Here is a 15052-nt window from a genome sequence, read left to right on the forward strand (position 1 = left end):
CCTTGTCGCTAGGGTGGTACTAAGGTACACATTTTGTAGGGAACTTTTACCTAGAAACAAATATTTAGATTGATTTAAGGTACCTAAATAAACCATTATATTTTACAGCTATACAGGTACAATGCATGCACCTTTCAGGGCAAAAAGACTCGAGATACAAAATGTGTACCACTTTTAGAGAAGAAAAAGTACAATTTGGTTCCCTTTTTCCGCAGAATGTACATGCTTAATGCAATAACGCATGATATTCCCATGCAATTTTACTCGTCATTTTATGATCTACATAGTTCATAGTTTTCAGCACAGTGCATGCTCCCGATGATACAAACGGTCGCTTGTCAGCCTGGAAGTCAGTGTGAGTGGCCACCCCTTTCTCCCAGTATGATCTATAGTACCCTCCCCGCGCCCCTTCCCTCCTTAATATGATGTAAAAAGCTAATCGCATGCAAATGCCTGTTGTCCCGGTAACGGGGGCCGAAAAATCCCTTTGATGTTTCACCCAGCTCATTCTCTCCACGTTCCCCTTTGTTCTGCCGAGTCTCGCTGCTTTGTCAACATACTCTGTCTATTCCTCACTCTTCATTCCTTTTTCCTCTCTATCTTCCCCAATCTTTGACCAATCTCTCCTCTAACTACGTAATATCTCTCTCTATATAATCCCGCAAACTCTCCTTTTTCTTTCCCCTTTTACTCTCTTTATCTCTCGAACTTCTTTGTTCATAACCTTTGCTCTCTACAACATTCAGTCCCTCTCTTGCCCACTCTTCAGATTTCTAGTGAGACAAAAAAACTTCCCAGCTCTCAACCATTCCTCCATGTAGAGTCCCCTTTGCACTTTCTATCTCATTCTTTCACTCTTGTTCTCCGTCTCCCCTCTCTGTGCCTCTCTGTCTGAGCCCTCTCACCCCTTCATTACCCATCATCCCATCTACTGTCTTTTGCCCCGTCCTCTCAAAACCCCTTCCTGTTTCGCACTATGTTCTCCCTCCCTACATTCCTCCCCTCCCTTTCGCTCTATCTCTTTCTCCCTTAAATATCTGATCCCCTCTAGTGACCACTCAGCCGATGCCATTTTCATTGTGTCACTAATGTTCCCATATATATATATATATATATATATATATATATATATATATATATATATATATATATATATATATATATATATATATATATATCCCATTTATGCCACAAACTAAAATGGCTGCAACAGACACCCTTGTTCATGTCCAGTTTTAATTCTTGAAGAAAACAAATTAACACTCATCAAGTGCAAAATACACAGCAACATAGCATGCAATTATTAAAACATTAAAACTTATACGAGGCTTTGCATTACCAGAAAAAATTGTAAACATCAATATAATAAGAGTTATAATAAGAAGCTCACAAAAGGCACCTTGTTTCTTCGGTTAATGCTTGTATTTAAAGTGAGAATGATGAATCATGCCAAGGTATTTATAGTTATGAAGAGACCTGCTTTAAAAGCCCTGAATTGAACACATTTCCCCACTGTGCAAAGTATATTTGGATTAAGTCTGGCTGTGGGTTTAGCTTCATTCCTCATGTAGCTCGCATGCACACTCATACCACCTCTTATATAAAACAACTTAATAATTCTCTAGATCAAGGTTTTTTTTTTTTTTTTGGGGAGCTTGACTGTTCCAAAATGGATTATGAGTGTTTGGTTAATGTCAGCTCAAACAAAGAGGGATTCAAACTCTTTATGGAGAGTTCTGGAATCCAGTGTCTATACAAGATTACGATTGTGTAAGGTCGAGTAGAATATAATAGAATATAGGAGGGTGGGGTGCACCAATTACATAACTCAAAGATTAAAGCAGAAACTCATTGCATTTCCTCTTATGCAAGCAATCTTTGGATTTGGCTGATGGAGCTGCCATGACAATCAAAGCCAGCTGGATCATAATGCAACTCATAAACAGACAAAGGAAAAATCGACTCTTTTCACACAGTGGGAGAAACTGAGTGAGAGGGTGGTGGATATGTAAATTCATATGGGAGCTATGTGAATTTATATGCAGCTAAATATGGAACTAGTAACAATAACAATCAGAGCTATGTGGAGAAATCTGTTCAGCTCTCAAGAGTTTGTTTTACTCCAACAGACTCCTTTATATGATAGTGGGGGCAATTTCAGCATTTACATCGTGTTGTTCAGAACAATATACAAACTTTCCTAGCACATATTTTTTGCCTGTTAATGCAGAGTAAAAGGGCTATTGATCCAAAATGTGCACAGCATCACCACAAATGAGCAACTATTCACTGTCCTGTAAATAGCCTTATGGCCTTAAAATAGGAGACACATTGTTTCTAAAATGCAGTTGCTCATTAACACCACCTATTGGACAAATTCCGGTGTAGGGTTTGCAAAAAACAATTCGTTTAAAAGCCTTTCTGTATCTCTAAAAAAATGATGAACATAAATTAATTCACTCTTATTTGTCACGTCGATTAATAGTCATGTCACTTGCACTATGCCTGCCCTGATTCACACATTTTGCAGCCAGGGATAGAGACCCTCCATATACAGTCCAACTATATTAATATTAGGCTAATTATCTAAATGTGTACCATAATATTTTGATGTTTTACAGCCATCATGGTTTATTCCATTAAGTTTTTATGTAATTTATTTTATAAAAAGCACACTGTCCAATCTGACATTATTTACAGGACGACTTTTTTAATGGGGTTTGGATTCAAGTCAAACAAACATTCGAAGAGTCTAATTTTCAATAGAGCACAATTGATATGCAAATGTTAAGACTAGTTTAATGTTTTCCCATAATATCAAAATCAAAAATGAAAAAAAATAAATAACCGACCTCTTGGGTAGATTTTACAAGAAGAACCATAGCTCTAGATCACTTCGCATTGTTTCATTAGTTTTAAATGTGGTTTGATCAGGTAATGGAAGAAAAACCTAACACCATAAGCTAATACTTCATTTGCACATGTTTAAATGTTTTTTGCCCCCTAAAATACAACTTTTTTTATAACAGAATACCCACTAGAGTAAGAATATGTATAAGATTAAATGAAAATCACTTATTCACTGGCTGTAACGGCAATGGACTGATATTACTACTGAGCAAAAAAAGGCTTGTCCAACACTATTTAAAATTAAACACTTTCTATTGTTGCTATTATACATTGGTACAGAAAATGTGATCGGGAAATGCTATCTGTAACGTCTTTTTTTTTTTTTTTTTTTTTTAGAATTTACAGTCTATGAAGCGGGATTGCATTCTCTTTTTAGCTAGTACCAATATAGCGGTTGTTTCTAAAAAAAAAAAAAAAAAAAAAAAGAAGAAAAAATTCATAATAAGCATTTGACAAGTAACATCAAATCTACAAATAACAGAAAAACATTAGGCCTATACATACAGTTTATAATTTATACTATACTTTGGTTAAAATGGGAGACCATAAAGCAAATACTGAGGAAGCAAGAAAGCCATAAATACACAGTAACTTATGGTATAATATTGAAGTCGTTCTTGGCAAGCAGCAAATCAGTTGGAGGCAGCAGTGCATGAAAGCCTGAAACACATTACCCTGCTACACGCTCCAGTACCTGGCGATTAGTTGCATACAGAGCAACTGCGAGAAACATAGCCAAGATGGCCCTGTGAAATGTAGCATGGCTTACTTCAGTATACCATATCATGCTGTAATGTTGCTGACTCATCTTCCAGTCTCTGTTAGTTAAACATTTGTCCAGTTGAATTTCTAATCCAGCAAATTGAAGAGCTAAGATTCTGTTTAGAAGAAAGAGGAGAAAGAAATATACGTGTATCATATATTTGTAAATCATAACAAATTGTAGATAAAAGATGTTCAAGGCAAATGACACTAACATTTGTGGTTCAGATGGTATTCAAACGGAGGTCGATGGTGATGAGTTCTAAACAAAAATAATTCAAATAATTGACTTGTTAATTAATTTCTTGATTGTGTTTGTGTCTGCAACATCAGATATGCCGTCTAATTGAAAACCATCTAATGTAACAGTCTACAGAGGGTAAAAAGGTCTAGATGAGAATGTCTATTGCAACATTTTCATTGGCCACTTTATTATGAAGACCTGTGTGTACAACTTCTAATGCATGCAATAATCCTATAAGCAACCTAATTACAGTGGCAATGCATATGCCATATGCAGGTCAATAGCTTTTGTCAATGTTCACATGAAACATCATAAAGGAGAAACATGTGATTCAGTGATTTGGACAATGGCATTGCTGTTGGTGCCGGACTCAGTAACTCATATAACCATTTTGCACTATCTGTGGTGAGTAGAAAAGCATTTTCAAAAGAACAACACATCAAACCTCAAGGTGGATGGGCTACAACAATAAAAGAGCACATCAGGTTCAACAACTGTGAGCCAAGAACAAAAATCTGAGGTAACATTGGACACTTTTTAAAAAAAAAAAACAGGACTATTGTCTGGGAAGAGGAATTTGGGCAAAATTTCTGTTGTGACAGTGAAATATGTCAGAATTTGTCATGATTCGGTGGACCCAATTTTCCTTGTGTCAACATTTAAGGCTGGTGGTGGTTGTGTAATGGTGTGAGGAATATTTTCTTGACACACATAGTGCCCACTCTTTCTAATCAAACATTGACTGCCACAGCGTTTCCCTTTATGGCTACATTTTTCCTATACTATAGTGGCTACGTCCAGGATGATGTTACAATGTTGAAATGGATTTAAACTGGTTGCATAAACACGAACAATGAGCTGAATGTACATTAGATGTTTCTGCAGATTTAAATCCTATCTGGATGCTAGATCAGGAGATTTGCAGCAGGAAAAATCTGTACTATTGGCACAATGACATCAGCACTGACCCACATCTCACAAAAAAAATGTTTTCCACCCAATGTGGAATTCATTCCTCAACGCTGAGGCGAAGGCTGTATTGAGAGCAACATCGCGTCCTACCTAGTTATTACTATGGTTTGCTTAATTAAGGGTTCAGCATATCTTTTAGCAACATATCTTTTAGCATTAAATGTGTCTGTGTTGGTTGTAGATCTCACTTGTGTATGGCCAGTTTGTGCCAAGTCTTTCTTTGGTTCTCTTGCGATAGACGGAGAACCTCCTTCTTTCTGGCTTCCCACTGAGGAAGAGTCTGAACAGCTACTCTGAACTGGCAAAGAGAGAAAGCCAGAGTAAATACAGCTGCTTTCATTTTAGTAGAATTTTATGCTGTGTATATGGAAAACATAACTATTATACAATGTCACTGGAGACACCCTGTGGACATAATGCATATCAGACAGCAATTTTAATACTTGCATCAAACTATTGAAACACAGATAATGTTTGTGTGTGTATATCTGAGATTCACATTTACACTTATGGCATTCTAAAGCCACTCATCACTTTTCTAATCCAAATCATTTTCTGAAATGTTGAGCATTTCTCGGTTATATTATACCAACCAGTGTTTACACCCTGAGAAAACCGTTTTTTAAACACTACTTCTTTACAGAAATGTATACATAACCATTATACATTCATCAATCACTGTTTGTTTATGTCATAATTATGGGAAATTATCGATTTATATTTCTACACATTTTTTTTTTTACAAAATTATTTTTACAAATTTTTACAAAATTATTTATGCCAAAATAATAAGAACAATCCAAAAATGTTTACTTTATAAAACAATTGAAACCTGCTCAAATAAATTGCATATTATCATACATTATATGGTCCAGCATTCTCTGATTATATCGATATAGGATTTTATCTATCTCTAATATTGCATCTGTCATATCATTGTGACTGGCATTTATTTTTCAAAAAATAATTCCAGGATGTTTAACATGTTAAAGTGAATGTAGCTATTTATTTATTTAGCCACAAGTGCATGTAGGAATAAGTAACTGTGTGAATGCGTGAGTGTATTTTTGCAGGTGTATATTATACCCCTCTCATTATGGCTGAAACCCGACTCCAGTTCGGATGGTTGCGCTCCAGTCAAATCCAGCAGCAACTTACTGGACACTCCCATACACAGAGATTCCTTTAGACACAGTTCTTTGAAAACACAGACAAAAATTGCTTTTAATAATTCCACATGGACAGCCTAAAGATTTACATCTCAGGAACTAATTAGGGATCCAAATCTCTTAGATATCTAAATTTGAATACACTTTTCTGTAATGCTGCTTTTTGTCAAACACAAGATTAATATTTAATTATGATATTCGCTTTTTTATCTTTAGTGACTCACCGCAATTAAATATCTGTATGAACTAATTGTGCGTCTACTGTAAGTATATGCCACCAATTTTAGCCCTGACAAATCTTAACTAAGGTGTCAACTTTGTCAAGCTTCGAAATTTGGACATGCATTTAGTGGCTATTGGCATTTTTAGACAGTTTTTGTTATTTCTGGATCCATGGACCTGTAATATGAATAGAGTGGTAAAGCTTCTCTTGCATATGCACAGCAATGCGCTGGTCAATGGAGAGATTTATTCACAGAAAGACTCCCATGTGACTGCTTTATGTCGTTGCATGAATGTCAACTTGTGCATTAGGGAAGAATGTGGGCTGTTGCTTTGGTAATTTACTTGGGACAAAAGAAAAATTTCAACCTAGAAATAAGCAGTTTCAGTCCATCAGATCTAAGCAGGAAGGCAAACTGATCATGGGTCATGAAGCTTTAATTTGGTTAGTAACCAGAAAAAAAGGAAATAAAAAAAGGAAAATAAATATTTATCAATATTTATTAGACAACCCAAATTCAAACCTCAACCCCCCCCCTAAAATGGAATGCTGGGTAAAATCCAGAATGCAAGGATTTCTCATCAAATCAAATCTCATAAACCAATGTTTTTCACAATAGAGCATTGAAAATTGAATGTTAATCTGAGAAAATGTACCAATATTTAAGGAAGAAAATAGGGTAATTTTAAATTCGATGGCTACAGTACAACACGTCTCAAAAAAAGTTCAGACAGGGCAACAAAAAGGCTGGGAAAAAAGGGGTAAATAAAAAAAGAAACAGTTTGAGGAACATTTTGCAACTAATCAGGTTAATTGGCAACAGGTGACTAAAATGATTGGGTATAAAAAGAGCATCTTAGCACGGCAGAGTCTCTCAGAAGTAAAGATGGGCTTCACCAATTTGTGAAAAACTGTGTAAAAAGTGTGGAACAATTTAAGAATATTGTACCCAAATATAAAATTGTGAAGACTTTAGAGAAATCTCTTCGCACAATGGACAAGGGTGAAAACAAGCATGATTCTGTAATGGAAATCACTACATGGGCTCAAAAACACCTCCAGAAATCTTTGTCTGTGAACACAGTCCACCAAGTCATCCACAAATGAAGCTCTATCATGCAACAAAGCCATACGTGAACATGATCCAGAAACACTGCTGTCTTCTTTGGGCCAAAGCTTATTTGAAAAGTGGGAAAATCGCTATGTGGTCAAGACAAAATGAAATTTGTAATTATTTTTGGAATTGCAGTCCAGACTATTTACCATTTAAAAACATCTGGCACATGATGGAACAAAGAAATACATCAAACAAGAGCCAGGACTGTTGGGCATTTCGAATCCAGTATGACACAAATGGGACAACATTCCTTTTCCAAAACTCCACCAACTGGTCTCCTTAGTTTCCAGATGTACAACATGATGTTTAAATAAGAAGGAATGATACACAGTGGTTAATATGCCCTCGTCCCAAATAATAATTTTGTTGCATACATCAAATTCTGAATGACCTTATTTTTTTTCTTAAAATGGTACATTTCCTCAGTATAAACTTTTGATATAATTTCTATGTTCTTTTGTGAATAAAATATGGATTCATTAAAATTGGGAAATCATTGCATTCGTTTCTTATTTACATTAAATAAGCATCCCAACTTTTTACAGAATTGGGATTGTACATCATGTACAATATTTGATATTCTGCTTATAGCGGTGCAGTTGGATTCTGGATTTAGTCATATCTTCATCAACTATTAAGAGTGATTACAGCATTCCATATTAATCCAGCTCCCATAAAGACACACTCTTCTCAAAACAAATCAGACTCTACAGCTTCAACTATTATGCTATTACTGTCGATAACTCCATTGTCTCATCATCTCATTGAGTGCAAACTAGTTGATGAATGAAACCTGTGACTGAAGCCTGCTAGTTATCCCTTATGAATATCCCTTAAGTCGAACATTTCAATATTCACATATTTGAGTTTCAGGGTAGCGTTTTTTCTTGTTTCATATCTCACCAATTTTCTAAAACTGCATAGAGAATTTATATAATTAAGCTGCATTATATGATCTGTTAATTACACATAAAACTGGGTCATTAATGACACGCCATAAAAAATACTTTAAGTACTTTTTAATTAAGGGATGTGTGCTTAATTATTTAAATAAAACTTATGTGGTGAACAATTAAACAGTACTCATTTTAATCACCAATTAAAGCACAACTGAAAATAATTCCTTTTTTCCCACAAACAATATCATAATTGACCGGTTTAAATGTTTTTTTAATTAAAATTAAACTTTTTTTATTTTTTTTCTTGCACAGTAAAACATTTGAAAAGCCTTTCTGCAGAATAGGAAGTAAATAGAAAGGAGTGACCAAGGTTCAGCATTAATGCCCTACTTTCAGGGCCAAAAAAGCGTTTAAAGAAACATTTCAAAACCACCTGTGTTATGGATGGCGTGCGTCCACAGGAGCTGAGCGATGTCATGCGTCCAAGCTTCTTTGTCCTCCGAAGACGAGGCCTGGAGAGTCAGACAGTATTTGGTGCGAGATGTCTGTCTCACCCAAACCTCAAACTTCAGACCCTCCTCTCCAACACTTTGGGTCAAACCCATCTCTCCTGTCTGAAGCAGAGAGATGTGATAAGTGAGTGTGCTGAAAAAGTGAGGTAACCTTAAAAGTGTGGTTAAAAAAAAAGTTAAAATAAAGAAATGGTCAGAAATGATTTGATATTTTTATACTTATAAACATTTAGCCTTTAAAGCAAAGATGTAGTTGAAATTAACTTGTGTTTTGTGTGTGTGTGTGTGTGTGTGTGTGTGTACCTTTATACTGTTTTTAAAGGTGTATGCACTGCAGCCTTGGCTAGACATTTTGTGTTTGGTAAGAATAATGTAATGCTGGTAGAGGAACACCGTCCTGATGCCCGTCTTCTTTCTTCGCCCACCTGGGCACACGCACAGCTCGCCCTGACGCACCAATTCTCCACGTTCTGCCACAGGTATCTGAGACACACACATATACACACATTTCCACTATATGCATTAGAGCCTAAAACGTAAAATATGCTATTGCTCTGCGATTGATTAAATACAAACTAAAGCACAGTTGGAGTTTATATAGTCAGAGATAAAGCTGTATCATTACGTTTACTAACATGAGAAAGCCGTTTTATTAGGATTGTTAGGAGAAGTTAGACAGTTACAATCACTGTCTAAATACTAATTTTTTTATGCTATATTTGTTTTTTGTTTTAACACTATGTCCTTACCGCGCTAATCACATCCCATTTTAAAGCACAAACACTATAAGCACATTATAGAACACTTTAAGTCTTACCGGACAGCCAGTGATAAGGTCGCTGATCCTCAGGTCCTCCCCATGGCTCTGAGCATGTCTGATAATGGTGAGGGCAGAATCGGGTCCAGGGTTTACCCCTCCCAGTTCCTCAAGGATCTCGCAGTAGTACTGTAGCCTTTGAGTCGGAGCGGCAAGGCATTGAGGGAAGGAGATAGTGGAGAGCACAGAAGAGGTGACCAGCTTTGCCTAAAAAAAGAAAAAAAGAAGTGAATGCTATTTAAGAAGCTGAAGGTGACTCTTTAGGTGGATCTTGGAAAGCCTATAGCATCCTGACGTTTGTGTTTCCTTAACAAATATTCTTTGCAATTAACACCAAGTGGTAGCTGCATTATTATAATATGCAGTTGTGCATGCTTCCATGAAACAATGTGTTGAACAAGGATATGCAAAAAAACTGGCTAGACCCTGCCTTTGCATTATATTTCTGTGCTCAACAATTTCATTAGCCACCTAGCGGGTGAAAATGGTAATGCTTCAACAAATGTCAAAATGAAGCCAGTGACTGGGCACTCCATTGGACCCATTACAAGACACATGGTGGCAGCTTGGCTTCCAATTACACATTAAAGTAGCTCACCTTGAAGAAGTCGGCAGCTTGGCTGACCAGCAGGGAGTCCGGCTCTGGTTTCATACGGATGTAGTGGGAATACTGCAGTAATTGATCCCTCTGGGCATTAATGTGTGCCAGTTTGAGTGTTTGTGAAAGAGAGACAGATTTGAATTTAATTTCAGTTAAAAAACATTTGTATACATATTACATATACCTTTCTCATATTACCTATTTTTTTTTAGATAATGACTTAAATGTGTATTTACTCATGTTTGTCTTGTATTCAATTCACATTAACTCAGTCACACACTGGGATACCGAACTCATATTGAGCACTGGAATCGGGATTGGAAGTAAAAAACTAATGACGGCTGGATATTGGAACAAATGATCCATGTTCTGATTTTCAATATAATTTTCCTAAAACATTTGTGCAAACTTTAAAAAGTGTCATTTTAGGGAGATTATATACTTATGCAAGCCACTATATTTTATGCTGTGAACATGTGTAAAAACACATACCAGGCACATAAGAATATGGCACATCTTGTCTAAACACAGGCCAGCAAGCCCCTGATGATGTGTATAACCTTGCATTGGGCCAATTTATTAATAGGTTTAAACTGTATTGGATTGGATTCTAGTCAAAATAGTGGTATCAAAATTAAGAGAGAAAGATCAGTGCATCATAGGTTCTGGAACTACCGATGTTACTCATTGGCTCCTTGCCTCAGCTATTAGTGAACGACAGAAAGTGTGTGCAAATACAGACATAAATAAACGTACATATTTGCTGAAGCAGTCGGTTTGCTGTAGCGTTTGAGATAGGGCACCCTCAATGGTGGGGAGGAGTAGCTGGGAATGAAAAGTAGCAAGACTGCTCCAGGTGGAGAAGATTGAGTCAGCCTTTCCTCTCAGACTTAGTGGTGTATCAGTACAATCCAGCAGAGGGATGAAAGTTTCCTCCACAGTCTTCAGTAGAGCAACATACTGCCTTTCTGAATTGACCAGCCTACACCACTGGAGATACAATTTACTAAGAAAGGAAAAGACAAAGCGAAAAAGAGGCTGTCACAGTAATGTTTATATTAGCAACTGATCTCAGACACAACAAAAGTGCTCACAGGCCTAAAACTTTGTGTTTGTCTGCTACCTCAATTTAAAAGCCGTTCCTTTATAGTCTACTGCAGCAACCTTTAAAAGGAATATTGCATAATCCCACAGAGGAAGGTGTATTTTTACCAACTTGTTTGTCTACAATTGAAAATTAATTGTGTTAATACATTTAATAATTATTGAAATATTATATAAATATTATATAAATAAAAAAATGTAATTTAATGTGTTAAAAAAAGTAATAAACAGAGCTTTAGTGTAGCCATAAGGCACTTGGGAGAAAGATACTACATGTCTGTTCTAGGTGGTATTTTGACACCTTGTTAGAAATCCTTGTTTTGAATAGTTTTAATCATGCACTTACTGAATTCAAGACAGATGTGTGCTGTGACTCACCATCTGTCACTGCACACAACCTTGGGGTAGACCTAGACAGCAAACTGCTCTTTCCTTATGTTGCAAACTCTCTTGATCATGGAGGTTTTGAATATGGGTTTTTAGTTTAAAGATATAATTATTTATTTTTTTCATATCCACAGAGGTTTTTTCCGTTCAGTTTTTTTATTTCAAGACTAGACTACTGCCTTTTATTCCTGGCAGTGCCATCCAACCTGTGAAACTGATCCAGGAATCAGCCTCTCTAAGTTCTCCCACACCACTCCACTGACACACTTCCTGCACTTCCTTCCTGAAGCTGTCGCCGCAAATAAAGATTTTGTTCCGAATAATTATTTGTGACACTCTGCTATAGGCCTGTATATATTTGTTTTCAGTGAAACTCTCAAGGCAAAATGTGTAAAAATGTGTTTGCGGGTCTTGTGCTATATTCAGAAATGTCCTCACTGTGGGACGAATAAAAGTATATCTTATCTTATCTTATCTTATCTTATCTTATCTTATCTTATCTTATCTTATCTTATCTTATCTTATCTTATCTTATCTTATCTTATCTTATCTTATCTTATCTTATCTTATCTTATCTTACAGAGTCTAAAAAACCACTGTCATATTTAACAAGTACTGAGCATGTATGATAAATAGGAATCCAGCCATTGTAAGGATTGCATGATGAGCACACACAGGAGTTCAAAAATCATAGTCTACAAAAGGGATTAAAACACATGCACACCTTTGCGCAGTAGTGCCAGGCCTCTCCCCTGCTGTTTCTCTATCGGTCCGGCCGAGCAACACATGCTGCCTAGTGAGCCCTGTATGATCTGCCACCTCTTTACTGCTGACCTCCACGCCCCTGATCAACACACCGCCTCCTCCCACACCTCCACCAACTTTCTCATCTCTCCATCCTGGTACAGCTGTCGCGATCCCTGCAGTGAGGATAGGTTCAGCTACAGCTTTTCTCCCCAGCCACGACAGGGGAGATGAGCGGCTGCTTACAGCAAGTGGAGCTTCTGCTGGCTTTGGTGCAGCTGCAGCTGAACGACGGGGTGCGAGCAGGGCTTGGAGGTCAAAACTTGGGTGACGTCTTCGAGGTGGTTTAGGAGGGAGCGGAGCCTCAGTGGGCTAAGAGGGGTAAAGGGAAAGGAAAGCTCATTTTAATTGCACAAATGGACAATAAAAAAGACTTGAATACTTAAAACTTGTGTAAAAAAAAAAAAAAAACCAACTCCCAATGTAATTTTGTCTTGTATTAAACATGGTAGGATGTAAAATTTGTCTAAAAAAAATGTCATAAAATATAGCAAATTCTAAAAAATCAAGTAAAACGCTCTGGGTTGTCTTTTAAAAACTGCATAACAATGTGAATTGGAGTTTGAGTGATTTCCAAATAACACACCTATGATCTGTGACGACGTGTATAATTTAACTATCCAAATTTCACTGCTGAGGGATTCATTATCATCTAGTCCTGTTTCCAAAACAATTCAAACCTGAATTGGATATTTGACACTGGCCTTGCTGTCCAAGCAACATTAGGTATTTTCCTGCTCTACTGTGGTGTGGACTTATTCAGGTCTAGAGTGTTAACTTAGCGATGCCTGACCCTCTGCCTATGATGAATGGAAATGCTTGTGTCCTTTTTCACTTATGTTTAGTTTTTTCTTTATGCCGCCTTAAACCTTAAAAGTGCAATGTAGCTCTGTTCTCCATTCCAAAATGTCAAAATGCACAGTTTGGTGGACCATAAATCCCTTCCTAAACTCCAGCAACCACTTGGATTCATTCTGCCTTGAGAAACTCTTGGGGATATGTGTGGCGGCTCTACCTCAAGCATCAGTATAAGCATCTGGTGTTCTCACTTTTTCTAACATCTTTTACTTATATTTATTTATATGCCTTAATGAAATCTAAAATAAGGTTCTGAATTCCCTTTCTTTTGGGTTTCCTGTCTTTGGGGATTCCTATTACTACTTTGGGAATTCCTAAGAGCATTTTTCTGATGTTTTCTGTGTTTTTGAATTTTTTTTGTTCCTGTTATGTTTTGATTGGTTTGAAGATTGATATAGATTACAGTACTTTTCCATGTTTTACTAAAACAAATTCTTGTCTTGCCAGTATCGCAAAGATAAAATATGATAAATATAGAATAATGAAACAGTTCCTGATGGTGGATTCAGAGACAGAACTGTCTGCAATATTACAAATACAAAACTCACTGTTATACATTTTCTCTCAGACACAAGTAGAATCTACCACTCACACTTTTCTTGCTGGGGTTTAGCAAGTTCTGCAGGAACTTCCCTCCCCCTGCAGACCCTGCAGCTACCTCTTTCTTCTTCTCTTCCCCTATCTTCAGCGTTGAGCAGTTCTGTGGACGGAACAGTGAGGCCAGTGAGCCCCACGACTGTATCCCTCCTTCCCCTCCTCCACCTCCACACCACTCTACATCTCCTTCTCCCTCTGACTCCCACAAACTAGAGGTACTGGAGACAGACGTTTTTGGCACCTGTGCCATTGCCACATTGGGTTCCTGACCCTGGGCAGTGGGCATTCCACGTTCAGCCTGAAGCATGCGGGTCTTGAAGTGCGCTAGCGTGCGTTGGTAACGCTCCAGGGTCTGTGCCCATAGGTCCAACAGAGCACCACCACCAAGCTCAAGGGCCAAAGCTCGGGCATCTTGGAAACGGGATGGAGGGATAGGTGGGAGAAAGGACAGAGGAGAGGAAGGTGGGGAGTGGGGAGAGGATGAAGAGACCACATCGCACCACTGAGAAGCCTGTAATTAGAGGAAGGATTAATATTAGATACGTGATTTGCCAGGGTGAAAATATGTGGCTATGTGGTATTTGTGCATGTATTACCTCAGTTAAAGTGGACAGTAGTCTCTGTGTGTTGTCTAGTTGGGTCCAGCAGTCAGACAGGCAGTGAGACATTCCTCTCACTTTCTCCCTGATCGAAGGAATTTGCTTGAGAACCGCCGTCTGGCCTCCCCATTCCAGTTCGGACCAGCTCTCAACCTCACCCAGCACCACTATTGTCTCGCTGTGAAGTTCCTTCACACACACATACACAAAATTTCATTGCTGTGAAAATGTCTATAATTTCATTATAAGACAGACAAAAACAGACACACATATACCCACACTCACCATGGCAGATTCCCTGAAGCTTTTGAACTTCTGCTGTTTGAGTGAGAGGCAACTTAGTGAAAGAGGAGGATCCTTAAATTCCTCCAGCTGCTCCTGCACACGATCTATTTCTTTCTCACACTAAAAAAAAAAAGAGATTTGCTATCACTTGTTTATTTTTTATTTTGTATAATGGTATACAAAAATCAGTTT

The 15052-nt window shown here is 37.4% G+C and overlaps 1 protein-coding gene across 1 annotated transcript in view; it reads right to left on the reverse strand.

Annotated features, from left to right (window-relative positions):
* Positions 1-1218: 1218 nt before the first annotated feature.
* Positions 1219-15052, reverse strand: part of arhgef40 (Rho guanine nucleotide exchange factor (GEF) 40) — a 37955-nt gene continuing 24121 nt past the window's right edge. The window contains exons 15-27 of the mRNA XM_083532655.1: positions 14861-14980; positions 14573-14764; positions 13972-14487; positions 12442-12833; positions 10983-11232; positions 10224-10313; positions 9626-9832; positions 9112-9291; positions 8730-8910; positions 5975-6085; positions 5077-5186; positions 3888-3934; positions 1219-3788 (exon numbers count right to left, since the gene is read on the reverse strand). Coding sequence (XP_083388781.1) covers positions 3908-3934; positions 5077-5186; positions 5975-6085; positions 8730-8910; positions 9112-9291; positions 9626-9832; positions 10224-10313; positions 10983-11232; positions 12442-12833; positions 13972-14487; positions 14573-14764; positions 14861-14980 — 2376 coding nt within the window. The 3' untranslated portion in view covers positions 1219-3788; positions 3888-3907. The remainder of the gene's footprint in view (positions 3789-3887; positions 3935-5076; positions 5187-5974; positions 6086-8729; positions 8911-9111; positions 9292-9625; positions 9833-10223; positions 10314-10982; positions 11233-12441; positions 12834-13971; positions 14488-14572; positions 14765-14860; positions 14981-15052) is intronic.

Source organism: Silurus aristotelis (genome assembly GCF_946808225.1).
Source record: "Silurus aristotelis genome assembly, chromosome: 27".
Lineage (NCBI taxonomy): Eukaryota > Metazoa > Chordata > Actinopteri > Siluriformes > Siluridae > Silurus > Silurus aristotelis.